This window comes from Cariama cristata, unplaced genomic scaffold (assembly GCF_000690535.1).
Source record: "Cariama cristata isolate BGI_N322 unplaced genomic scaffold, ASM69053v1 scaffold2401, whole genome shotgun sequence".
In the NCBI taxonomy this organism is placed as follows: domain Eukaryota; kingdom Metazoa; phylum Chordata; class Aves; order Cariamiformes; family Cariamidae; genus Cariama; species Cariama cristata.
In genome coordinates this window covers 19,363-46,132 of record NW_009599625.1, presented here as the reverse complement: position 1 = coordinate 46,132, position 26,770 = coordinate 19,363, and the positions used below count along the sequence as shown (strand labels likewise).

Sequence of the window (26,770 nt, the reverse complement as noted above, 5' to 3'; positions counted from 1 at the left end):
GAAATACTTTTTAACTCCAGTCTTTTGCAGTCAAGATACCCTAAAAGAAGCTTATGCTGCTAAAAAATGGAATCATACTATTACATTCCATGTGCTGTGAATATTTACTTTTTTTAAGGAGATCGTAGACAATCAGACCCTAAAGTTTGGTGTCATCAACTTGAAGGTAATAAATTTCTCTCGGACTTTGTTACAGATGCACTACTGGGTTTTCCATGTGAATAACTCAAAAAACCTATTACAACTTGCTCATAGTCCTTTTAGAACAGAAGAGTTTAAAAATTGCCCTGATTTTACACCTCAATGTTTACTTTCTGAGACTTCATGCTTTATATGAGCTTTTCCTGTTTTGTTTTGGTTTTTTTTAAAGACCGGGATTTTTTTAAAATAACAGTATTAAATAATAGCATCAAATTTCAAAGAGAAGTCGATGTCAGACTTTCAACTCTATTCAGTTTTCTACTTGTCTAATCAAATAAAATAGCATTTTAGGATGATGGAACAGAACAACTTGTTGAGCGTTACTAATCTGGCAGAACTGTTGTAACATGCTTCTTAAAATTTGCAAAGATTAAGTGACTGTCAGAGTAGTTGTAGAAGACAAAGGCTGGTTTGTGACTAAATGCTTCTTAATAAGTTAAGTAAGTCTACCAGGTGGTATGAAGAAGTCATGGTTTGAAAACCAATCTGAATAATTGAGGTGAGCATTAAGTGGAACTTTCCCAGTGGAATTTCCCTGCCCAGTGCTGTAGCAAGTGTTCATCTGCACTCCCGAGGCAGCCAGAGGCTGGGAGCTGAGCGTATCTGCGAGATCACTTTATTCTTGCCTTCTACCATAACGTTTTCTCTGAACACGTAATCCTGACCGTGTTGTGTGGAAGTTCTTTGGTCTGAATCAGCATGGCACGTCTGGAATGATTGTGAGTTCTCAGCAATTTCAACAGCCACTTACAGGATCTTTTGTCTTCCTATTTCCACAGCTTACGAAGGTGACCAGTAAAGTTCTCTCTGAGCAGCCAAAAAGCAGACAGCTCATGACTTCTGATCAGGACACTAAAGTTGTGGCTGAACCGCAGGTGCAGCAAGTACAAGAAGTTAAAGACGGTTCTCATCTAGTAAGTATTATAATTACATATTCCCCTGGTATAAGTGTTGCATGAAACAGACTTTTTTTTTTCCACTATGTCTTAATCAAAATTGTATATCAGAACATTTTAGAAGACAGTGGACTGATAGGATTGCAACACACAATGCTAGAACAGAGCTGTTGAAGGTGGCTAATTCTCCATACCGAGTAGGAGCCTCAACTTTTCTTTGACCCTACAGGAAACTTAAATAAACTACAAGTTACAACAATTTGCGCTCGTTTAAGGTACAGCGCTTTTTAGGCTATGCAGAAATTGTGTTACCAATCTTGAGTTAGGTTCTAGGTCATGTATTAACATGTGAGGAAAATGCAGGAAATGCACTTGGCATGTATCTGTAACTGAGAAAAGTACAAACTTGTAGAAATACGAAATTGCATTCTGTAACTGGAATTTTGCCCAGTCAGTTCTGCCAAATGGTATGTGTTGCTGCTTCTGTGCTACTGTGCAGGATCCAGTAAGTTGCTTTATGGCATGCTTTTGGCAAATCATGCAGCTGATAGTACTCTGTGTGTATAAGTTGCAGTAAATGTTACATATATCTTCAAAAGATTGAATACTTGATTTGTGTGTAAGCTCTACTCACAGCATTATATTTTCATCTTTGATCATTAACAGTGTATTGAGAGGAATGTTTCCTCTTGACGCATCTTGAAGGATTTGGTTTCAGTGTATGTTCTCCTGGGCACTTAGCCTCTACTATCCTAAGCAACAGATGCTTGCTGCTTCAACTTAACCTTGTAGCAAGCACTGAGGAGCATTTTGAAAAAAAACTCTCTAAACTTGTGCTTTTCTTGGCTAAGCAAGCTGGTGGGTTTTTTGTTTGTTTGTTCCCCCTCTCCACCCTTTTTTTTAATCCTGGATTCTCTTCTGCTCTGTTTTGCCTTTCTCAGATGTGAATTTTGTCTATTTGACAGTAGAGGAAAAAGTTGAACCCACTTTTGTGCTGTACTTTTGAAAGTTCAGCTTTTGTGATTTTAATAGTCTTTTTTTCCCCCTGTACTCAGGGCATTAATTCCAAGCAACCAGTGTCTAAGCTTGAGTAAGAGGCTCACACAGATTTACTTCAAAAGCTTGGAACTGTCAATGCACTTTCAACAGGTGCATTAGTATTAAAGGTGCTTTGATTTAGTCTTTATAGTGGTGCTTGTTCTTTTCATTTGGCATACTAGAATGTTTATAAAACTACATGTAAAGTTGGATCTAAATCTTGATTTCTGTTCTTTCTTACTTATTGGAGAAAGACAGTAACCAGAGTAACCATTTCTTTCAATTTCAGAAAATGTCTGCTTTTTTAGTAGAGGAGACTGATATCAATTTAGGTATCTTGGAATGTATTCATAGTGCTATAATGATGCATTTCAAATAACCAATTCTTTTGAGATTAACGCTTTTCCTTTGCCAAATATTTTATTCCAAAAAGATGAGACCTGTAACTTATTAAGCTTTTTTAAAGTTATACCAGTATCATACTCTTATATGCATAACCTCAGAAGGTCATTTTGTTGTATGAGAATCATTGCCAATGTATGTTATTAAAAGTGTTTTTTTTCAAAGTGATCCCTTCCATAATGGCATACTTGCATGAGTATATTTGCCAGTGCTTCAGGACTTCACTTGCGTGTTTTGGGAACAAGGCTATATAGTTGGAGGAAAAACTTGGAGTACAGGAAAAAGTTAGCAGAGTGAAATCATTAAGACACTTTCATCTTTCCAAAAATGTGATAGGAAGGAGAAAGACTTCTGAAGTCCTGACTCAATTGCATTTAGCAAGTACATGCTTCAGGTTAACTGAAAATCACCTAGTGTTTGTTGTGTGTCTTAATTATTTTGAAATCAGAAGAGGGCTAGGCTGCATAAAGGTCTAAATTCCTGTCTGTGGTGATACCTGCTTCAGTGTGTATTTGATATGGGGCCATACTGCCATAGTATCTAGTGAAATTTCTAGGAGTCTTTTTTTATAGACTTAAAAGAAATTTGCTGAATTACATTCCCTAGCTATTTTAGCTATGCTGTTCTAGGATCTGGTGATACTTAGTCTGAGTGCTTTTGTGGCAGTTCAGGAGGGAAGTTGTAGAATTTCTACTGGAAATTTTGATATACTGCTGAGATCCTGGAAAAATAAGTCCCTGTATCTTAGTGTTCATTCTGAAGTTATTATATAAAGTATTTTTTGTTATAAGCTTTAAGTATTAACAATAAATAAATCTTCCTAATTACGACTTTAGTCAGTCTGTTTTCTTTGGCAGGAACAAAACTTAACGTGTTCTGCTGTTAGTAATGTTGAACAGATAGTCAATAGTGACTGAATTAAAACGCAAGTTTTGATGTTGTGATGGAACCCTGCAGAAATTATTTCCCAGGGTTGCTTATGTTAATGATACAGAGGTCATTTACTGATAGTTTTCAAAGGCTTAACCTCATGGTGAGGGAGGCAACGTAATTTCTTCTGCCTTGAAGTAGCTACAAAATTATATGCTATTTAATGCCTAATGTAGATTGATTGCAGCGTAGTATGGTTCATTTCGAACAGCTCCTCTTGAATTTGACTGATTTTAGTAGTCTTGAACAGCAGAGTTTCAGTAGTTTTGCACACAAGTTGATTGAAGGAAATTGGCAGCTTGAGGATCCTTGTAAATTTCCTGTTAATAGTAGCTTATACTTACAAATTGGAGGTAGATAATTTAGAGGATACTAGCAAATTCTTAACTTTGATAAATTTGGGAGTTAAATATGCTGGTATTGCCAACTTTTTTTTTTTAACCTGGAGGCAGGTTTTGTCACTTCAGGTGACATCTGTCATTGGACTATTCTTTTTTGTATCTTGATTGAGAATTAATCTTTCTGAGAAAGCCCTTGTCAGATTGGACTCAGGAAAGTCAGTGGTTAAGAAATTTTTCACTGCCTTTTGACACACTTCTCTATTTCCTTTTTGATCAGTAACACTTTGCTGATAGAAATTCGAGGTGACTCTCTGAGGGAAGAGGCCAAGACCCAAATTCCATGGTGGAGGTAGTTTGTGACTTAACTAAGCTTTAGTGCTAAAGACATGATCTTCTTGCTCATTGATCCTGAACTCTTCCCCTGCCATGCCCACATTTGAATATGTGGCCTCTTAGAGCCCTTCTCAAGGACCAAAGAATTTTCTTTCCTTGATTGGCTGAATCGAAGACCTGATCTGGAAACCTGAAATTAACTGTAGAAGGGATTCTTGTAGAACCTGTTGCCACTTGATGACAAATGTTGGCATGTTCCAGTGGAGGATGTTACCATGGGGTCATCTAGGCTTGCTGTCTGATTAAGATACGAGCATCACTCATTCTCTACCTAGTTAAATAATTATCAGGTACTGCCATGGTCTTCTGTTAATGGGAATTCAAACTGCTGTGGTGTGCTGTTTTTTGCCAATGTTTATAGATACTGTAAATACAAGTTCAATCATATTGTTGGTTCTAAGCACAAGAAAAATAGCTAGCAAGTTAGAAAACTTAAGATGGGACTTAACTGTACTTCCTAAGATGTTTTTCATAGGAGGTAATATGGAAGGATGTTTCTGGCTTAGAGCTGCTAGGTTATGTTGTTCAAAAATCCTTTTGCAACCCATTCAAGAATAAGTCTCAGAATAAAAAGGGACTGAGGAAATTAGAATAACTAGTTTAATATATGACCCTGTGTAACAGTTCAGTGAAAATTCAATATGGCATATAATCCTCAGATCATTTGACAATACACAGCATTACATATAGTATGTGCCAAGGAAGAGTTAAGTAGCAGTTTGTGTAACATGTAGGTCATATTTAATAATTCAAGAGATTATGAATAGTTTTAAACAAGAAGTGGGAGGATTAGATCTTAAACTGAACATGAACAGTATCGTGAAGGATCAGCAGTGATCAGTGTTCTTTCTGTCACATTCTTGTAGATGTAGACCATAAGAAAAGTGCTCAATAGTTCTGCACCTGTAGTTGACTTCTAATGCTAATGTTTAATTGCTTTAATGTGTAAAATGTGTATTTAAACTCTTAACAGTCCATTTAACCTTGATATATTGGAGGGAAAGTTAAGCAGTCTGACCAGCTGTTTCCAAAAACCTGGAGTAGTGATGTTACGACTTCTGTTGTGATGCTGCTAGTCTTTTTTCCCTTAACTGGCAGTGGGCATGGCATCAGGTATGGCCTAGGAGTGCAGGATAATCACTGTTTCTTCAGGACTAGTTATGATTGCGTGACTTTATTATAGAAGAAGGATAAATGAAATTAGATGTCAGAAGGTTGTAAAGGACTGTTTTAACTTAAACTAATGTAACTTTAAAGCTAGACTGTATTTTAAAACTTAGGTCTGTAAGACTAGATATGGGATAAACCCTTATTCCTTGACAAGCAATAGGTACTTGTAGAAATGAAAGTAGATGGATAGGTATACTTCTGTTAATAAGCATGGTGGCTTCTTGCCTTCTGTGTAGGTGTGTACAGGATGTAGGAGTGAAATATTTATTTAAAAAAAAATAAAATTTTGCACATTATGGAAGTACAGCTTCAGAACAGCTTCATTTCATGAAGAGGGAAAACCTATTTAGGCTTTGAGTAGATGAGAAATGTGCTAGAGCAAAAATACATGTGTATAAAGGAAAAAAAAAAAACCTAACCACAAAATAAAACCCACACCCCAGCTGAGCTGGGCTCTGAAGTGGTAGAACAGAAATTTTGTTAGAAGTGCTTTTCAAGTCAGGTGGTGGTGTTTAGCTTAGCCAGGAGGTTTCTAAGACTTACTGAGTCTTGAAAGTTAAACAACCAATCTCAGTGATATAGCATAACAACAGTGTGTCATTTTCTGCTTAAATTTATGTTACTGTTTTGTTTGTTGTTTTTTTTTTTAAATGATGATCCCTCACAATAAACATTATTGAGAAATGTGACTTAATGTGCATTATAGGTGCTTAAAAACAGAAATTATCCCTGGAACTCTTAGATAATACCAAAGGAACAAGTACAAAATTTGCCTTTGCACATAAGGAGAAGGGTATGGGAAAACTGGAAGAAGTTTCTGCTTGCCTGAACTGCTTCACCTATTTTCTCCCTATTAGTTGATAGCAGAAGTGCTTGTTCAGGCACTGGAAGAGTGGACTTTGCCCTGGTCTGTCTCTTAAAGGCACTTAGTTCCTCTGTAGAAAGCACATAGTTAGTAATGGTTAGATCACAGACAGAAAAATCTTGCTATTTGTTTACCTGACGAGGGAGTTTTCTGAATAGTTGTAAACTTTGCAAGTACTACTGTGACTTTATGGTGATATTAAAAAGTTGAATTGTTTGCTCGTGGCACTTCAAAAAAAACTATTTTAAGTAACTCCCTCCCACTTTCCCTGTTCTTGATTCCAGGGAATGCTAGAGAGGAGTGACTTGGCATAGTTTTAAGTCTGGATCCAAGCATGTTGAATAACTTTGTCCCATGGGAGAATTAAAAAAAAATGCAGCAGATGGCAGCAATGATGCATCAGACTTCCTATCCTTAAGAGCAATGTATCTGCAGGCACCTCAAGGCTTTTCATATTGCATAAGCTGGGGGGTGGAGGGTGGTCTTCCTCTTTTCTTACTTTGCAATTTCAAAACAGACTTGCTGGGGAGGGGGTGTATTCCCTAGCTAATTCAGCAGTCTTTTTTTATGGTGATGTATAGGAGATTTCCTCTGAAAGTTAGCCAACGTGGTTCTTTCACATATACAAATCAGAATCTCCCCATGGCATTTAAATTTATATGGCATTTAAATATACGGTAACCTGTGTTTAAGAATCTAAGGCACATTATTTTTTTTGTGATTCATTTGTCCTATGAGCAGAATACTTGTCCGGGGAGAAAAAGCTACGTTGGCAGCTTTGCGCTTAATTTTGTGTTACATGGAGTATTTACAAGAAGTAGGATAAGAAATTACTCTAATACCTTGCAAAAACTTCAGAGAAGAGAATAGAAACGTTTCATGCTGTATAAGAAAGGGAGATTCACCTCTAGTTTTATGTTGCTAAATGTGAACTCTACTACTATTACTGCAGGAGTGCTTTATAGTGACTGCAGTACATACCAAAGTGAAACATTGGAATTTCTAGAGTGCTTCTGCACATGCTCAGTACTACCTTGTACTTGCAAGTTATCATAAGATCATGAACAGTTTGGTATAGCAGGAGCTGTTTTTTATATTCTCTTCTACCGATTTTAATCCAGCCTGGTGGTTCTTACTGTGGTTCAGTGCAGCATCATTTTTTTTCTCAATCTTCAAGTGACAGGAAGAAACAAAAAATGCTCGCTTGTCTTTTGGCTCATTACTCTAAACAGATATGAACTTAGTTTACCAACTGGATATGAATGAGTAAAAGAGGAACTGATGCTGAATTTATTTCTATGTTGATAGTAGTAGATTTTCTGTCAGAGGTAAAGTAAGTGAAGGATATTAAAAGGAAAAAGTGGCTGTGGGCTTCTCTGGTAAAGATGGAATTTTTTTTTCTTGGAATTTTTGAAGCAAAGCAGAAATCTTGCAGTGTGGTGGTGACAAGGACCATATAGACAACATGGATAAGACTGAATCATGTCTTAAGCCTTATGTAGGCTGTAAAATAAGTCACAATGACAATCATGCAAAAAAAAAAAAAAAGTAAGGATAGTGGAATATTAGAGCATGGATCTCTGAGTGTTAAGCAGCCTTTACCCTGCAAGTATAGTTTACAGTAGAAATTAAAATAGATCTCTTAGTAGTTAGTTGAAAAGCAACTGGATTAATTAGCCTTAGTACCCTGATATACTGCTGTATGAATACAATGAAGGCAAGTTGCCAGGCTAACTTCAAACTCTAGTTCAAGTACATCTTGATTAAACTTGCCATAAGGTGCACATCCAATTAAAAAATAGCGATGAGTACAGTGTATGGCTGAAAGAACATTTGAAATAGAGTTTAAGGGTCTGTCTTGCCTTACTTTCTTCTGTGTTTTTGATATCTTTTAAGTAACAGTAGAGTGGTGCTGTCTGAAAGATGGGGTCCAAATTTGAAATAATAGTGAGGAATTTGTGAGGAGGTATGAGTGATGTAAGATTATGTAAAAGCAAATAAGAACAACTGTTTAAAGCAGAAAAGATTGCTGGATATTTTCAGCTTTTTTTATTGGATTTTTATTTTTGAAGAAACAACTAGTTTTTTAGCAAGTAAAGGGATTTACAGTACTAGAAGTCTTCCAATATGTAACTACATGTGTATAAAGATATTCTAGCTGTCATAAGGTCAGAAAGAAGTCTGTTTACATACAACAAAGAAAACTTATACTGGGGACAGACTTTTGGAAGAAGTAGCATTTAGTGAAACCACCTTTTAAATTTATCTGATTTTTTTGTAAAAGAATATACAAAATTTTTGGACGTTAAGTATAATTAATCCTGCCATAGTACCATGAGATGGCTAGATGATCTTGAGGCCCCTTCCAGTGCTCTGAGGGAAGTCACTGAGGGATTATGCATTTTTTTTTTATGCAGATAACAAATGAAAAAAAAAGACTTGGAACAGAATTAGCTTCTGATAACATACAATGACTGTTCAATGGAATACATGAGGTCTTATCTATCTTTAGCCTGTTTTTCCTAAAGAAGTAATCTTGGTGTAGGTTCAGCTCTGGGGGAAGGGAGGAAAAGGAGAAAATGGTCCAAAATATGTTTGATCTAATAGCTTCCACTAGGTTAGTCTTCAAATCAGATTTAAACATGTGAAGCCAGAATGCATTTATCCTTGTATAGATAGTGGGAGTTGTATTAAACATGAAGGGAAGCAGTTTTTTGGCATATACGGACATTGTGAAAGATGTTATTTAAATATTTTAATGATTTGGATGGAGTCTCTTCAGGAAATTAAACAATGGAAGTTCGTAAGACTTGGTAATACTTGTAAACAGACTGTAATCTCATTAGGAAAATTCTTTGGCTTGAATATTACAGTGCATATGTTGAAATACTAAAACATTGCTCAGCAACTGGGATTTGGACTTTGAGTGGCAATGACATATGAACCCCTGCATGGTTTTGAAGTGTGCTATTTTTGGCCGCTGGGTGTTGGCTTGTCTCCTCAGTAGCAGTAGAAAGTTAGTTTAGTGTATAGAGGAAGGTGATTTGCAATGAGAAGACTCCTCTAACACTACTTACTAAAAACATGGGCTGCTGCTTCAGTAAAGAATTGAATAACAGCACGAATGAGGAGAAAACCAGCTTGTTAGAAAAATCTGTGGAAGAGGAAGCACCGAAGTCAAGGATAAGTAAAACTTTATCTTCAATTTTAGGAACTGTGAAAAGCCAGGACCTGCATACAGTGGGAAGGACAGTTAATGGGGCAGCTGTGATAGTTGGCATTGAATGCATTCATAGTGATGATTCTGCAGCATCAAATTCTAAATCTGGGTTCTGGGATAGAAAAGCAAAATATCTGTCATACAAAAGCATGGAGAATACTCCCCATGAGAGCTCTAGGAGAACATATGACAGACTTTTTAGCTTCTTTAATTCCTTTACTCACCTCCTAAAGGTGTCTGGTACATATGGAAATCTGCAGAAAAGTGAAGAAAAGAAAGATAGGGTTATTAAAAAAAGAGCACCTAAAAGATCTATTAGTAATGGTCAGCACATAAACAATATAGAAAATATTAATAGTAATATTAATAATGAGAATTTAGCTGTGGAAGAGCATTGCTTGTTTGGTAATATTTCTACTTCATGTGTACCAGATATCCTAGACAAAGGCTTACAGGGTGAAATTTCCTTAAATAGAAATTTTCTGGAGGATTATGTAGTTACATGTGACCATTCAAGGCAGAATGAAACAACAATAAACGTTGAAGACAGCAAGAGTGGCAGCCCACAAAAAGTTTCAAGCTCATATAGAGAGGTGTCTCCAACATTTTCCTATCTTGATGTAGACAATAGACAAAATACAAAAGATAGGGAGTTTTACCGTATTTGTGTTGTAGATGCTGAAGATCTGAAAGGGGGTGAAGAGGTGCCAGCTACTGTGCATGAAAAGACTGCAGCAGACATAGATAACTCAGCTGTTACTGATGAAGGAATGTGCAGCATGGCACGACCTCTAGACACTGGGGAGGAATTTCCAATGCAGCAATCAGCACAAGTGGAAGCTAAGTTTATTTCACAGAAAGAACTGTTTGAGTATGAAAAAGAGGATAGGACAAACATGCAGAAAAAAGAAACAAAGGACTATTGTAGCATAGACATCCAATCTTCTTGTGATAACTTACTGGCTAACAGGTGTCAGGTCCATAGGTTAAATAGTGACAGTACAGTAACAGATGGCTTAAGAGCTAAAGTATATGATGAAGTTCTCCCTGAGAATCAAAGAGAGGAAGTATATACTGTAGGTAACGTTGTCAGTTGGAATGAATCGCTCCATAGAGCTTGTGATTCTGTAAAATTTGTGGATGCTGCTGAAGAGGACCAATACAGCCCTAATTCAGAAAACATGAAACACAGTGATTGTATTTCCAGTGTATTGTTAAGCACTGGAGTATGTAATTCAGGAAAAACTGAGGGAAGTAATCATTCTGAGGTTGTACCATTTGGTTTAAGTAGGCACCCTGCAAGTGTTGTAAGAGAGATGAATACTAAACAGGTGGCAGAGAACATGAAGGGTAACTTTAAATTATCATTAGAGTTATATGAAATGGACAATGATTCATTTTTGGTGAGTCAACATGTAGAAAAACTTGCTGAAGAAGCCTACTTCCTAAAGCCAGAAAGTGAACTAAACTCAAATGTGGAAAAGAGAACATTTCAAAGAATGTATGGTCCTAGCCAAATGTTTGCACCTGACTCTAGTGAACATCATGGTGTTTTGGAAGTATTCTTGAAAGATAAAGAGAAATGCACAGGTACAGTTTTGCATAGCTATGAAGCTTTGGATGTGACTGAAATGCACAAAAACTTGGAGGAAAGTTCTGATTTTCAAACTCAAATTAAGGGTTACCCCGAAAACAAGACATCAACTGAAGTTGCAAACCATAGTGGCATGGAGGAAGATGTCTGTGTGAGTATTATTGAGCTAAAAGGCAACATACTTGAGGAAGCTGATAGCTTGCGTAGAACTCAATCTGGGGTAAGTGATGACACTTTGACATCTCATGAACTACATAACACAAGTGCAGATGAAATTTTCATAAAGGAGAACAGCCTAGAGTATCAGATTTCACAAGAGTCACCAGGGGGTAAAGGTAAAGTATGCAAATATTCAAATTCAGATGACAAAACCGGTGTCTCTTCTGTGTCTGTGGAACATGAGGATATGAATAAAATGGACATGAACTGTAGACAAGATGAGCAACAGGGTGTATGTTCCTTCAACTCAGTGGAAAATCAATGGAATGCAGAGAATGACTCAGCCAAAATAACCAGAGATAGAGTAGAATCTGTAAAACAGACAAAATTTGAAGTTCACCTAAATGAGACAATTAATAAGGCAAAAAATGTGAACCAGAATTTGGATGCTAACATTGTTGATCATGATAAAAACATGTTAAACTGCAATAAAGGCTTGAATCATGATCAGAACTCCTCTGTAGCTGTAGCTTTGGACAATTGTGTGTACAAGAGTGTAAAATTGATAGAGGACACTAAAAATCTGGAAGATACCAGTAATCTCTTACATGAAGCCCATAACTGTTTACCTTCATTGTGTCAAAATCCATATTCTCTTGTGTGTGATAAACCAGTTGAAGAGCCCGAGTTACATCCCTGTCCCAGTCCAGAGCCGGAGTTCGGGAACACCCAAGTTTCTGTTGGGCTTTTTACTGAAGTAGGGTCAGAAACTCGTGAAAAAAGTGTGTGTAGTGTAAATGAATGTAATCTTCAGGATGGTGAAGTAAAACAGTGTGTCAGCATCCACTCAAAGGAGAAAAACCTCATTGATTTTAGTACGTCAACTGGGAATCTAGAAAGTTTTACCATGGGGAATTTAAAGCAGTTGGAAGCCACGACTGCTGAACTGAAAAAGACCAGTTACATATTAAATACTCAAATGAATGACTTCAGCACAAGTTGGGAACAGATGCAGTCAGATCACAAGATTTTCTCAAACAAAGAGCTTGGAGTTTTTGTTGACCCGAAGCAGGTAGACAAATACGCTGCTACTCCTTCCTATGAAATACACAGTACCTCTCCTGGTGCCACAGGATTTCAGCAAGGCAGTGAACGGTCTGTGTTGGATCTCATGGAAGATGTATCAAATGACCAAGAGCACTCCTATGAACTGGATAGACAAAACCCCGAAGTTGAAATATGGTCACATTTCATCAGTCTTCAGACTGGCAATGCTGATTGGACAAGTCAGTTATTTTCTGACACTGTTTCTGCTGGTAATGGTGAATATCTGATGGGCTTTTTATGGAATAATACAATTTCTAACAATATCGTGAAGAATGACAGACTATGTATAGTTAGTGAAAACTTCCAGAACAGACCTGAAGATTTAACAGGTGCTTCATATCCAGTGGGAAGACACCCATATCAGCTGCTGGCAGCAGGAAATGTTGGTACCTGGGGATGGCAAGATAAAGATGAATGTGTAAGTATTCTGCAGAAGTGATTTGATGTTAAAGCTGAAGCTAGGAATTGAAACAAGCCAAGTCAAACTGTGGTATCAGTAGGTAGTTAAATATATCATGTTATTTTGTCCTGAAGCTGACCACTATTTCCTTTGCAAAACCAAATGCAATACAGAATGTAGTATTCAATGTTGCTGAATATTGGTTTGGGGTTTTTTTTGTTCTGTTTACCTTGTGTGAAAGTTTAAACGTTGGGCAAAGTATCTTGATTGCAGATTCTCAATTCTAGATGAACTTGAGATGAACACTTCAGCGTGTGGAAGGGAAACTTTCTACAGACTGTTAATAGTGCTCTTTACCTTCATATAGAATGAAATGTTTGTGGATTTCCTGAAATCTGAAAGTTCTTGCTTGGTAGCAATTAGGAAACCTTTTTCTCACTTCCGGAGATGATCTTCTGAAGTGCTGTAGAAAGGAGTGGCTGCAGGAGAGGCGTGGGGAATGAGCTAGACTGGATCTTGGCTAGCTGGGGTTAAGAAAGAAACAAAGCCGACCTGCAGCAGCTGCCTCTCCTCTTCCTTCCCCGCTGAGCAGAGCCAGCACTTCGTATTGTTCTCCACACTGACTGCGTTACAGCAGCTGCTCTGACCTTGCCCAGCAATTGCAGTTCTGGCAGTGGATTGTACTAGAGGCTAAGTTTACTATCTCCTGAGGGAACTTTTTGTATTAAAAATGGAAACTACTGGAACTTGCTGTCATCTTTGAATCCTTACTATTCAAGTAGTTATGCTGAACATTTCACTTTTTGTAAGTCTTTTCTATGTCTATTCAGTAGAGGTGTTTGAGATTCTTTAGATCTTTTTATCTTCTGGGTATCTTTTCTATGCACGATGATACTGACTATCTGAGTGCAAGTGTTTCAGAATAAAGCTTCATGGAGTTTTTAAGTGCCCGTATTAGATTTTCTAATGCTCCTAACGTCCTTAAATTCACAAAACAAATTTTAATAAGCTTTTTTTAGTATGTGTTATGAGCAATACTCTTTTTTTTTTTTTCCCAGTGTAATAACAATATTAAAACATACCGAAGATATTCTGGGTATGGAATAACTTAATGTGTTTTGCTCAAACATTAGCAAAACAAGAGAAAACCGTCTCATGTTACTATCAAAAAAAGTATTGTAGGTGTTGGCACTGCAGAGAGCAATCTCTCTGAAGCACAAATATAACCATTTATAAAATGGTTATGTATAACCATATATGACCATTTAATGTGTCCATTTCTAATCCAGGTTAAAAGAGATCGGCCTAAGGTCATTTAACTGGATCTGGTAATTCATTCTTTTTGTCCTGCCTAGGGGAAAACTAACCTAAATATTTGTTAATGTTCTGTTTTGTTTCTTGAAGTAATGACAGAAGTTGTCATGCATATCTCATTGCTTTCCATTTTCCATAATGCCTCCTTAAAAATGTTACATATTTATATAGGTCCAGAAAAAAAAGACCCTGCACTTTGGTATTTGTGTAATTTTTTTGTTATTTCACAGAAACAGATACAATAGCAATATAGTCAACATCAAGTTAACTCGATTAGAGAACTGCCTGAGGTCTAGAGCAAGTACAGGTTGAGTTAGTCTGTCAACAGTGAAGAATGAAATGTTTGTTGTAGTTTGCTCTGCTTGGCTAGCCTTTTTTGGTAATTCTTAATCAGGAAAGTGAATTCTGTGCTGCACAATTCAGTTGATTTTGTACCTGAAACAATTATGGCATGGCAGTTCAGTTATGTATTCAGATGTGAAAAAAACTTGACAATACAATCGTGAATTGTACATCTGATATTGTTATTTGAAATCATACTTATATATGCACAGATGCATGGTGTGCATCCACAAAGCGCGTAATCAAATTTCTTTTTGTAGGAGTCAGCCAAGGTTTCTGAGTTAAACCCTAATGCAAAGGTGTGGGGAAATCATATGTTACACTTGGAAGCAAGTGGTGCCACTGATGGTAGCGTGAGCAAAACGTGGGAAGAAATACCTGACCAACCTCCAGATTCTTGTAAAGAAGGTATGAATAAGAGTTTCTAGCTGTTGCTCAAACAAAAGGTAAAATTCAGTGCAGAACTTTCTGAATTTTAATTTCTTGTTTAAAAAAATGAATGCAAATGTGTAAGCAACTTTAATTCAGATTTAGTTTTAACTATGATGTTACTGTTAGAAGGAATACTTTTTGAGTGTGTTTGTCATCTCTGCTGCAGGACTGGATGCCAATGGTGATGGCAACAAAAAGCATCAAAATGCAGTGCTGACAGAGCTGCAGGAACCATCACCAGCTGTTTTGGTGTCAGACCAGACAGATATGAACCCTTTGGCTCTTGATCATTCTGAGTATGAGTCTATGCATGAAACCACCCAGACAGGTGAGAGAAAGCTAACATTTGCTTGGACTTGGTTTAAAAAAACATATTTTGAGTTGAACAGTGAGCATCCATTAAAAAAAAAACCAAACAAACAATCAAAAAATCCAAAACAACAACAACAAAAAAAATCCTGCTACACCATTTTTGTTGTTCAATACGTGCGTTCTGTAAACAGACCCCAGAAAATCCTGTCTCTTTTGCTCTCAGGCTTAGACATACTTGGAAACCAGTCTTCTCCTGTTTGAATAAAAGCCTTACGAGATACTCACAGAATTGATCATAGGTTCTGGATATAACTGAGTATTGTTTTCTGAAATGTTATTCTGAATGCAAGTCTCTACTGTAGACATCTACATTTAGATATCTACCTAAGCTGCGTGTTTCTAGTTGGGTCAGGTACTGAAGTGAAATTCATGTACCATTTGTGTGTTAAGTAGTAATGTTAATGTGTTGAAAGATCAGTCTTGTACTTAAAATGCTAAAATAAGCAAGAATTTAGTCTAACTTCTTTGCATTCTTTTTTAATGAACTTTCATGATTTTTTTTTTTCAGTACAACTGTTAGTAACTGTAGTCTTTACCAGATGGCATGTTTTAAGAAACTTTGAGAAACTAGTGTAGAGATTCAGCCATACTTGTATTTCACTGAAAGAGACAGAAGGTCTGCAAGATGCATGTAGGATTAGTACTTGAACTAGACAAGGGATGGGAAAAAGGAAAATGTGCTGGGTGTTTCTTGGGATTCATGAGAGGTCTGCTCCTTGTTTGTTGTGCTTAGCTGATTTTATAACATGTATTTAAAATGACCAGTATAGCATCCATAATAGTTAGAAATCAAGACAACTGAAATCGGACACAGTTGTGGCATCATCCTTATTTGTGCTGAAAACTGAAAGTTCTCTTTCACCCTTCTGCTTAAGGGCACTATTGGGGAATATTAAATAATAACTAACTGGCAAACAGAAGATGGTATTAATGATGCCTGGCAGTCTGGAAGGGAACAGTGTTCCTCAACTTAAGTGTTACAACTTGCCAGTGTGTTCTTCAAGTGCCCAAAATAGTTAACTTTTAACAAGAGTCAAATAGTGTTGTAAAACAGCTGAACAGCAGATCGGGTCTATTCCACTTGATAAACAGTAATATAGGTGGTACCAACTCTGAAATATAATTTTTATTTTTTCAATTATTATTTTAAAAATATGCATATAATTTTGGTCTTTGCTAGGTTTTGGGCAAGGAAGAAAGAGGAAATGGGGAGGGGAAATAGTGGTTAGTACATGATATGTGTATTTCTCAGGTGTTGGCATTATCTGCATCAGAATAGAACACGTGAAGGCCAAAATGGTGGGAGGAAATTAGAAGTTGCTTTAGGAAGAAGAAAGGTTAAGGAGAGCTGAAGAAAAGGATGAAAGTTACTGAAGAAGGGGAGGGTATAGAGGGTAATGGTGTGAAATACTTTTTAAAAAAACTAATTTACATTTATGTAACACGTTACTAAATGTTTTATAAAACTCTAAAAGCCACACTAAACTTCTGATCTTTAAATAGTTCTCCCACTGACACACTTAGTTTACCTTCAACTGACTGTAGTATATTGGGTCTAAACTAAAATGAACATGAAATTAGTGTTTTCCATGTGATCATTTTGAAACTTCCAGGTGTAAGGAAAAAGATTATTTCTCTTTCTTAATTAAGATATTGTTAATTGATTTGATATCTGCTGATATTTCATAACTACGTTTTTGAAACTCTATTTTCTGAACTAGCGTGTTGGGAATTTAGAGTGAGGTTAGAAGTACGAAGTGCCTCTGTTACATTGCTTGCTTGCTGTATTAATCAACTGCATTAGAGTTTAGTCAGCTAGAAACTGGTTAGTTTCCTAAAACTGGAAGACAGATACATGAGCTAAATCAGTTCAGTATTTACTTTGGGATGTGTTTGTAGCAGCTCTTCTAAAACTACCTCAAATTTTTATATATTTGGAGATCAGAAGTTAACAAGTGAAGTCAGACATGGTTTTTCTTTTCTGTCTTAAATAAAAAGTGTTCCTGTGCAATTTTGGTGGGTGGTGAACTGACAAATAATGAACATTTATTGAATTTGAAAACTTGTTACTAGTTATACAGCCAGTAATAGACACGATGGCTTGATTAAAATATCTATTGTGTAATATAGCAGAACTAAATTTTAAACTTAAGTATTTTAATTATTAGGTGGAAATGAACAGTTGCAGCCAGAAGGTCAGGAAGATTTACGAGAATTACTGAAAAAAACACTGGAATTCTGTTTATCTAGGTATGTATATACCTAAATGTAGCAAACTGGAGGAAAACTAACATGATCCATTACCTAACTTGGGATGTATGTTAATATATTTCTTAGCTGTCACTTAAAGCTGAGAGGAAAGGTTAAGAATTTGGGGGAAGTAATACACAAATTCCAAAGTATTGTGTTGATGTACCTCTTAAAGCTTACATGACACTTCTGGGCCTAAAATATAAACTGGCAAATATATTGTTTTGAAGAGAGAGTAGTTACAAGCAATTAGGTATCAGGTGAATTTTTATGACTTTTACTGGTTTTTTGCAAATTAAAACTGAGTAACTTAAGTGATTTGGTAAGCTTTGTTTAAACTAATAATTTTAAAATTTGCATTGATATAAAGTAGGATTTTTGTATGCGCATCTGTAGATCTCTTTATATTTTAAGTTAAGGCTCAATTTAAAAAAGAAAAAAAAATAAAAGGCTCTGAATCATATGTATTCCAGTATACACTGATGGAAGATCATCAAAGCAGTTTACTTGTACTTAATTATTATCAGTGCTTGTGTCTAGATGAAAACATCCTAGACACATGTCTTAATATCCTAGAACAATTTCTAATCTGTGTACTCCTGCATAAGCAGTTACAGTCAGTGGTCATTTGAAGTAATAAACTCCTAACAATATTACATGTTTGTGAGGGTAATGTGCTGCCAGAACAGGAAGATGCCAGTACTGTTGCATGAAGCAAAAAAAGACATTTTCATGTTTTCTAGGAAGTGAAATATAGTAGGTGAATGGACTGGGGAGTTGGTGAAAATGCTGAATACAAAATTTAGTGTAGGAATCTGCCTTCTACTATGTGATGAGTTTTTTCTCTAAGTTTATTGGCAAAAGTTACATCTGTGACATTTCCCCATTGTTTTTTTTTCTTGTGCCAACAGAGAAAATCTTGCCAGTGACATGTACCTTATATCACAGATGGACAGTGATCAGTATGTGCCAATAATGACAGTAGCAAATCTTGATCATGTCAAGAAACTCAGTACTGATATGGATTTGATTGTTGAAGTGCTGAGATGTAAGTAAAAATCCCTGAATGCTGGGAAGAGTTTTGGTTATTACTGTAGGACTATTAATCCGGATTTTCATTCCTTTTTTTGTTGTGTATCGCAATAAAACACCATCATTTTTCTATAAAGCATTAAATAGAGCAAACAGCTTCCAGTTAGACCATCACAATTATAGGACTGAAATTTTAGCAAAGCTGCTTCACATTTTGAGGTATTGAGTAATGATCTGTATCCATGAGAATGAGTTTAAATTGTGGAACATGGTGGGACAACTCACATGACTGGAGGATCACGATGGATGGGTATAGGCTGTTTTGTAAAGACAGACAGGGAGGAAGAGGAGAAGGAGTTGCAGTCTGTCACGGAGAACCTTGAATGTATAAAAGTCAGCTATGGCAGTTGCAGAAACTCTATTGAATGCCTCTGGGTCAAGATCAGAGGGGTCGTCTCCAATGGGGATCTTACAGTAGGCATCTGCTACTGACCTCCAAACCAAGACAGTAAGGCTGTTGAAGCAATGTTTGGGTCACTTAAGCAAGCTTCGAACGAAAAGAACCTGGTTCTTACAGGTGACTTCAACTACCCAGACATTTGTTGGAAGAAAATACAGCAGCTTACATGTCATCCATCAAGTTCCTAGAATGCGTGGAGGACTGCTTCCTCATGCAAGTGTTAGATGTGCCAACCACGAATGAGGCACCGTTGGACTTGCCACTCACAAACCAAAAAACTTGCTTTGTAATATCTCAGTTGGTGGTAGCCTTAGCTGATCACTACATTGTGGAGTTTGGGATCCTGCTGAGCATGCTGAAGATTAGTTCTAGATTTTAGAAGACCAAACTTCAGCACGCTCAGAGCTCAGTTGGGAGGGATTTTGTGGGAAGTATCCATGGAGGATCAAGGAGCTAGCTAGTGCTGGGAGTTTTTCAAGAACACTCTCCTGGAAGCACAGAACAGTTCATCGCCTTTAAAGGTAAGGGAAGTAGGTGGAGCAAGAGACCACCTTGGCTTAACTGTGAGCTTCTGAGTCTGCTCAAAACCAAAAGAGAAGTGTACCAGAGATGGAAAAGCAGACAAATACCTGTTGAGAGCTACAAGGGCATTGCCAGGGCATGCAGAGATGCAGTCAGAAAAAGCAAAAGCTCAGCTCGAATTGAAATTTACCAAAGATGTCAAAAACTACAAGAAAGGGTTCTTCAGGTATGTTAAATGACAAACAGAAACAGAAGGAAAATATTGGCCTGCTGTTCAATGGGAGATGTGAATTAGTCACCAACAACGCTGAAAAGGCAGAGGTTCTTGACACTTTCTTCACCTCTGTCTCTACCAGCACTGTTGGGCCCCAGGCAGTGGGAACAAAAATCCAGATTGATGCAAATGCAGACCCACTGTCAGTGAAGGAAGAGTTGTTATGTGAACTGTTAACAGGAGTTGACCGCTACAAATCGATGGGCCCTGACAATATCCAGCCGAGGGAGTTAAGAGAGCTGGCTGATGTCATTGCGAGGTCACTCTGTAATCTTTGAGAGGTCATGGAAATCATGGGGTGTCCCAGAAGACTGGAAGAAGACTAATGTTACTCCCATCTACAAGAAGGGCTTGAAGGAGGATCCAGGAAATCATGGGCATATCAGCCTTGCTGTAGTCTCTTGCAGAGTTCTGGAATGAATCTTCCTGGGGGCTATCACAAGTCAAATGAAGAACGTGACTGGGAAAAGCAAGCACGGATTCACCAAGGGGAAATTGTGCTTGACAAACCTAATTGCCTTCTACGACACAGTAACCTGTTCAGTCGATGTGAGGCGAGCAGTGGATGTTGTGTACCTGGATTTCTCCAAGGCTTTTGATATGGTTTCCCACAGCCTCCTCCTAGAGAAACACATGTGTTACCGTCTGGATGAGTGACCTGTGCAGGGGGTGGAGAACTGGCTGAGGGGCCACACCCAGAGGGTGGTAGGAAATGGCTCCTTTTTCAACTGGCAACTTGTCACAAGTGGGGTTCTCCAAGAACAGATATTGAGCCCAATGCTGTTTACTATCTTCATAAGTGATCTGGATGATGTGATCAAGCGTACCCTGATGAAGTTTGCTGATACCAAACTGAGTGAGGAAGTGGATACTTCGGAAGGGATGACCACCCTGCAGCAAGACCTGGATAGGCTGGAAGAGTGGGCTAACAAGAACCTTATGAAGTTCAACAAGGACAAGCATAAGGTCTTGCATGTGGGAAAACATAATCCAGAAGTGCAGCACAGGCTGGGAACTAGGCAGTTGGGGAGCAGCTCTATGGAAAGGGACCTGAGGGTCCTGGTGGCAACAAACTCAGCAAACAGTGTGCTGCTGTGGGAACGAAAACCAACAGGATGCTGGGTTACATCAGCAAGGGCATCACCAGCAGAGATAAAGAAGTCATTATCCCACTCTGTTCAGCACTTGTCAGGCCACACCTGGAATACTGTCTTGAGTTTTGGTCCTCGCTATATGAAAAAGATGTGGACAGGCTGGAGAGGGTCCCCAGCAGGGCCACAAAGATGATCAAAGGACTGGGGAGCCTGCCATATGAGGAAAGGGTGAGAGAACTGGGTTCGTTCAACCCTGAGAAAATAAGGCTTAGGGGAGACCTTATCACCATGTTCCAGTTTAAAGAGTGGCTGCAAAGAAGATGAAGGCTTCCTTTTAACAGAGAGTCATATGGAAAAGATGAGGGGTAACGGGTACAAGTTACTCCTGGGGAGATTCCGATTGGACAAAAGAGGAAAATATTCCACAATGCGACATTGAAATAAACTCTCTAGGAAAGTGATTGATTCCCCAACATTGGACACTTTTAAGATTAAGCTGGGCCAGATGATCTTGAGGTCCCTTCCAACCTGGTATTCTATGATTAAATTCTCCGAAAAGGCTGCTGGATGTTACCACTAAGGTAAGAATCAAAAAAGAACGTGATTCAATGTGTGCCTTAGAAGGAAAAGCTAATTAATTGGGATTTTCTAGGCTGGAAGAGGAGGAAGAGTGTGGAGACTTTAAGGAACGCGTCTACTCAGTTTCATATGTCTGAAAGTATCCTCAGTCATCTTCTGCTTGTTTGTTGATGTTCAAAAATATTTGAAGTTTAGCACAAAAAGCTTTGCATTGTAAAACTGTGTCCACGGCATCTTTCAGTATGCAAAACTTATTGCTGGCAGCTAAAATACATTTTTGTCTTTTCTCTTTTAGCGTTGCCTTTAGTCCAAGTGGATGAGAAGGGAGAAAAAGTTAGGCCAAATCAGAATCGCTGTATTGTGATTTTACGTGAAGTACCTGAATCTACCCCCATTGAAGTAAGTGTTTAATTGTTTAGTAAAGAATGCTTTTCCCTTAGGATTTGAAAGTTAACTTTCTTCCAGACTTCAATAAACATATCACATTTCTTACTACATTGTTAGCTGGTTTCTAACAGTATTTCTAAACCTTAGTTTATTGTGTGTGTTTGGATAATAAATAGATTTGATAGAAGCATGTTGCTCGTAGGAGGACTGCAATAAAACCTGTAGCTCTGGAGAGGGCTGAAAACTGACAGTGCTGTGTTTGGTAGAGATCCCATAATTTTCTTGGACTGTGGCTTATCCATATGCACTTAGCACTCAGCTCCTTGGATAAATAGCAAATGAAGATGACGGAGGATAAGTCTTATAATGGAAAGTGCCACTGCTGTACCTTGAAGCTTGTTAGGATAAAGTACTTAAAGCTTTGCAAATGTTTCCATAATGCTGAGGGCAGAGATGTCAAAAAGTCACTAAGGGTCTCTGCTGGCTTGTGGAATGAGTGCGAGAGTGGAGAACTTGATTCTTTGAAAGATATTCGATAGAACTCTGATGTAACTGGGACTATGACTAATGGAAAGACTAGAAAAAATGATTAGGCCATAGATTAAACCATCTTGAATTTTCAGAAAGGAAAAGGCAGCGCAGATTCTTGATGATGGATGGATATTTGATTTTCCCCTTTATTTAATTTTATAAGGAAGAATAAAGATTCTGAAAGAGTTACTCTTCTTGATTAGTCTTCATACAAAAATAAAAAGTACTGCAGTTTGAAAACTTATAATAAAGAATTGGCTTTAATAAACAGGAGCATGAAACAAAATACTGAAAGGAATTGGAGGGAAGAAGTTAGATACGCTATATACATAGCTTAAAAATATCCGCTGCTTTTAGCTTTCTAAATGAAAGATAATCTTTCAAAGACTGCCTAGCAACAACAAAGTTCTGAGGAGTCTTTATTTTCAAAAGAGATGGTCTGAAGTGAAGTGTTTTATATGTTATGTGTTTAAATTTGCCAGACTGGAAAATCTAGACTTAATCAGCTGGATTTAATAGGATGTGTTTTCTGGCATAGCATGATCAGGCTTTATTTAAGCAGCAAGGTTCCAAAATACTGTAAGGCCTCCCAAGTTGCAATGCTTTTTGATACTGCTTGGCAAAAATAAGTAATATGCAAATGGATTAAAACAAATATAAAGTCCAGGCTGTGTGTTTTCTGTAGAAGCTAGCTGATTGTTTTTCAGCTAACATAACCCCTGTTTCAAATACATTGATCTGTAGACACTTGAGTTAAAGTTTATCTCCAGGTTTCTGCTGAAAGGGTGGGGTTCTCCTGTCCTGTGCAGTATGCACAGGTTTTTGTGTGCCTCTGGTTTCGGGGACAGGGGACAAAAAGACTTTTTTCTGCACTTGATGCCAAATTTAAGTGTGTCTCTATGGCTTAAATAGCTTATCTCCCCTGATTTAAAAGGAACAGGCAACTTCTACTTGCAATACGGCCCTAGACTATGCTTGTTTCATTTCCTTGTAGCTAGCAGGGAGATTGGAGAGAGCTAACGCTACTGCAGGTGTTCGAGGTTCTCAGTTCTGTTTTGTAAGCCTAGAAGTGCTTTTTGTCTGCCTTACCTGGAGTTCTAGAGTTCTGCACTTTAAATTGACATTTCCTTCTGTCCATCCATTTTTATTTTTTTTTTCTCCCACCCTTTTCTCTCTCTTCTTATCAAAACCACTTTCCTTAGGAGGTTGAAGCACTTTTCAAAGGAGATAATTTGCCTAAGTTTATTAACTGTGAGTTTGCCTATAATGACAATTGGTTTATCACATTTGAATCAGAAGCCGATGCACAGCAGGTAACACTATCTTTTTTGAAGCATTTTAGAATATAACAGTAAACAAGGGTGGGATGAGGGTGGGTTGACGGGTTGTAAACTGTATTACAAATGTGCAACAATTTAAAAAGAAAAATACCAAAACCTCTATAACCAGTAATGCTTCCCCTTAGCTAATATCAGTACTTTTAAATGTAACCCTGTAAGAGTTCTCTCTTGTTCACATATCCTGGCTTCCTGGCCAAAGCTGTAATTTTTTTTGTAAAACACTGATATTTTGGATAACACATTGAAATGCTTCAATTGTAAGAATTTAAATCTTGTTTTACTGCTGCTGAAGCACTTCAATAATAACTTAAATCTTGCCAAATGCACATTACATGTGAGAGTTTTCTATAGTCTATCATTAGCAGACACTTTAAGAATTATTGTTAGGCTTAGCCTGTCAAAACTTAGGTTTCCTTTGTTTAAATGGTACTTGACAAATTTTATAATTACTTTTTTAAAGGCTTACAGATACCTTAGAGAAGAAGTAAAAACTTTCCAAGGAAAACCGATAAAGGTAAATCAAGCTTTATGGTTTTTGGGGGCATGTGTGTATATGTTCTGGTTTTTGTGGGGCACACTGTGTTTTCTAATAATATAAATTTAAGTGGTCCAATCTCAGCAGCCCTTTGACCTGGAGATGGGTTTTGAAATGTAGCACATGCCATTTTACTTCTCCTTTTCCTCCTTTCTGGCAGCGGTATATCCATCCCAGCATCAGCCCAGCAGGGAAGCATTCAGCTGTTCCTGCCTTCTTTGAAGGAGAAAACGGTGACTGACAAGTGTCCAGGAAAAGTTTGAGAGCTGCTGGTTTGAACAATCCTGATTTAGTTTGAAAGGCTGCTGTAATAAATAATCTAATCTCCTTTGCAGGCAAGGATAAAAGCAAAGGCAATAGCTATAAACACATTTTTGCCAAAGAATGGATATAGACCTCTGGATATGAACCTCTACACGCAGCAGCGTTACACGACATCCTTCTACTTACCTCCAGTATACAGTCCTCATCAGCAGTTTCCATTGTACAGCTTAATTGGCCCACAGACCTGGTCAGCCACACACAGCTACCTTGATCCTTCATTGGTAAGTCTCTTGATTATGAAACAGTGGCATTCTTTTTAAAGTTGCTATTATTTTCCTATGAAGTCTTGAGGTATAGGAAGCATATGTATCCTGAAGAGGGGAGTTTAAGATACTGATTCTTCTTGAAAAACAGTTCTTCAGAATTCTTCACGTGGTATGCAGGATTAATTATTTGAAAACTGCATCTGGTCTAAGACTGCAGTGTGATTCTCTTCTTAACCTTTTAGTTTTTGAGGCAGCTCTTTAGTAAAGATTATTAATTAACCATTACCAAAAGAAATCTTTACTAAAGACTTCTTTTAGTAGTGGTTAAAAACCTCTTTAGAAATTAAATCTTCAGAATATGTACATGAATACCAGAAAAGGCAATTCTGATATGTACTGAATAAATTTAATGGAATCAGATAAATAAGGATAACTTAGTGTCTTGATCTTAGTGCAGGAAAATAAGTTCTAGGTTACCATGCTGAATTACCCTATTTGGCATGTTCTTAAAGCAAAATATTTTCTGTGCAACAGTAACATCTTTTTTTGGCAGTAAAAAATGAAATTACTTTAATAAAATAACTTTTAAATTGCTTAATTTTTTAAAACTTTCTTAAAGGAGCTATCGGTAAGCCTTAGAGCTAGGATGGTAGCAGTAAGTCCTTATATACTCTAATGGGACATCTGCTTCATCCTGCAGTGCTGTTTCCATCTCCTGCACTGTGACAGTCCGATCAGAATTACCTTGGCCCCTTTTAGCCTGCCTTTGTTATCCTGTAAAAACTAATATGAATATAGTTTTCTGTAATGACTGGGAAACTAAGGTTATCCTATGTAGAACCTCTTTCTTCCCTCTGTAAATGCATCTTTACTTGTGGCTAAAAGAAACTAGGATAGCCATGCTGAAAATTAGAAGCTTTTTAGAGTTTTTTGGCAGAGGATTAAAGTGTCCTTGAACAAACTTGAGCAAACTTCCTGTGTACCAAACAGCAAGCTAATTAAAAAGTTGATGTGCTAAACACTTCACACACAGGGAAGGTAGCCAGAGCCCTTGCAGGGGAAGGCTTTTTAAGGGGGATGAAGAATGTGGAGCAGACAAGGTAGCATAGTGAACAATGTTATTCCAGGAGAAAGCCACCTTATTAACTAGCAATGAATGTGATTCTTCCTCTGGATAAACTGACTATTGCACAGTCTTGCTGTGGGATAGTGAAGTAGTTGGATGGCAGTGGTGTAGAAGATGTAGATTAATTGGCCACAGCTTCAAGCACAGCATAGTGTGTATCTGCCTTATGTCAATCTGAAACTCTTTGTATTCCAGAAAGTTTACTAGTCCAGGCCTCTGGAGGAAGACATTACAAATTTACCAGCAGTAAAGATATCATAGATTTCTTAGTAAAAACAGAAAATTAACTGACAGAGCTTTACCTCTGGCTGTTTTGTCATTGCTTAGCTGCATTTTGTGTACATTAATGTCATATGATATTTCTTGAACTTTTTATAGGAAGAGCTACATTTGAACAGAAATTACTTGTGAGGAGAACAGGGACCACAAGGAACAATGACAGGAATAATTTTCATGAGACAGGGTTGCAGTTTGCATGTAGAGACTTGTGTGCAAATATAGCAGAAGTTTCTCTCCTCTTCTGCTTCATCATAAACGGCAACAGTGCTTTGTCTCATCTCTAATTTAGATTAAATACACCCAGTAGTGTGGGCATACAATTTTAGTTCTGAAACTAGAATATGGCAACACATATCCTCAAAATATTGAAACTATCTACTTTTTCATCAAGTACTTAATAGTATTTGAGGAAAGACCTAGTTTGTCCTGCTTGTGAAAGAGAAAAATAGGTGTACTTTTGATGAGCCACATGACTGCTGTGGGGAAAGCAAATTGCTTTTGGTATTATTGGAAAATTAAAGTGACATTTTTTTCCCTTCCAAAAAGATCACCCATCCTTATAAAGAAAGAAGGGGTGAATATTGCGGGTGTCCTTGTAAGCAATGAGTTAAACTTGTTTTCCTTTAGTATATTCAATATCTTCTCATTATTCAGG

At 37.4% G+C, this 26,770-nt stretch overlaps 1 protein-coding gene across 1 annotated transcript in view; it reads left to right on the top strand.

Annotated features, from left to right (window-relative positions):
* The first annotated feature begins 982 nt into the window (after positions 1-982).
* LARP4B (La ribonucleoprotein domain family, member 4B) overlaps positions 983-26,770 on the top strand; it is a 37,635-nt gene continuing 11,847 nt past the window's right edge. Inside the window, exons 1-9 of the mRNA XM_009709732.1 lie at positions 983-1,115; positions 14,633-14,780; positions 14,971-15,132; positions 17,345-17,426; positions 18,338-18,474; positions 21,683-21,786; positions 23,508-23,618; positions 24,106-24,159; positions 24,516-24,725. Of these exons, the coding sequence (XP_009708034.1) occupies positions 1,035-1,115; positions 14,633-14,780; positions 14,971-15,132; positions 17,345-17,426; positions 18,338-18,474; positions 21,683-21,786; positions 23,508-23,618; positions 24,106-24,159; positions 24,516-24,725 (1,089 nt within the window). The 5' untranslated portion in view covers positions 983-1,034. The remainder of the gene's footprint in view (positions 1,116-14,632; positions 14,781-14,970; positions 15,133-17,344; positions 17,427-18,337; positions 18,475-21,682; positions 21,787-23,507; positions 23,619-24,105; positions 24,160-24,515; positions 24,726-26,770) is intronic.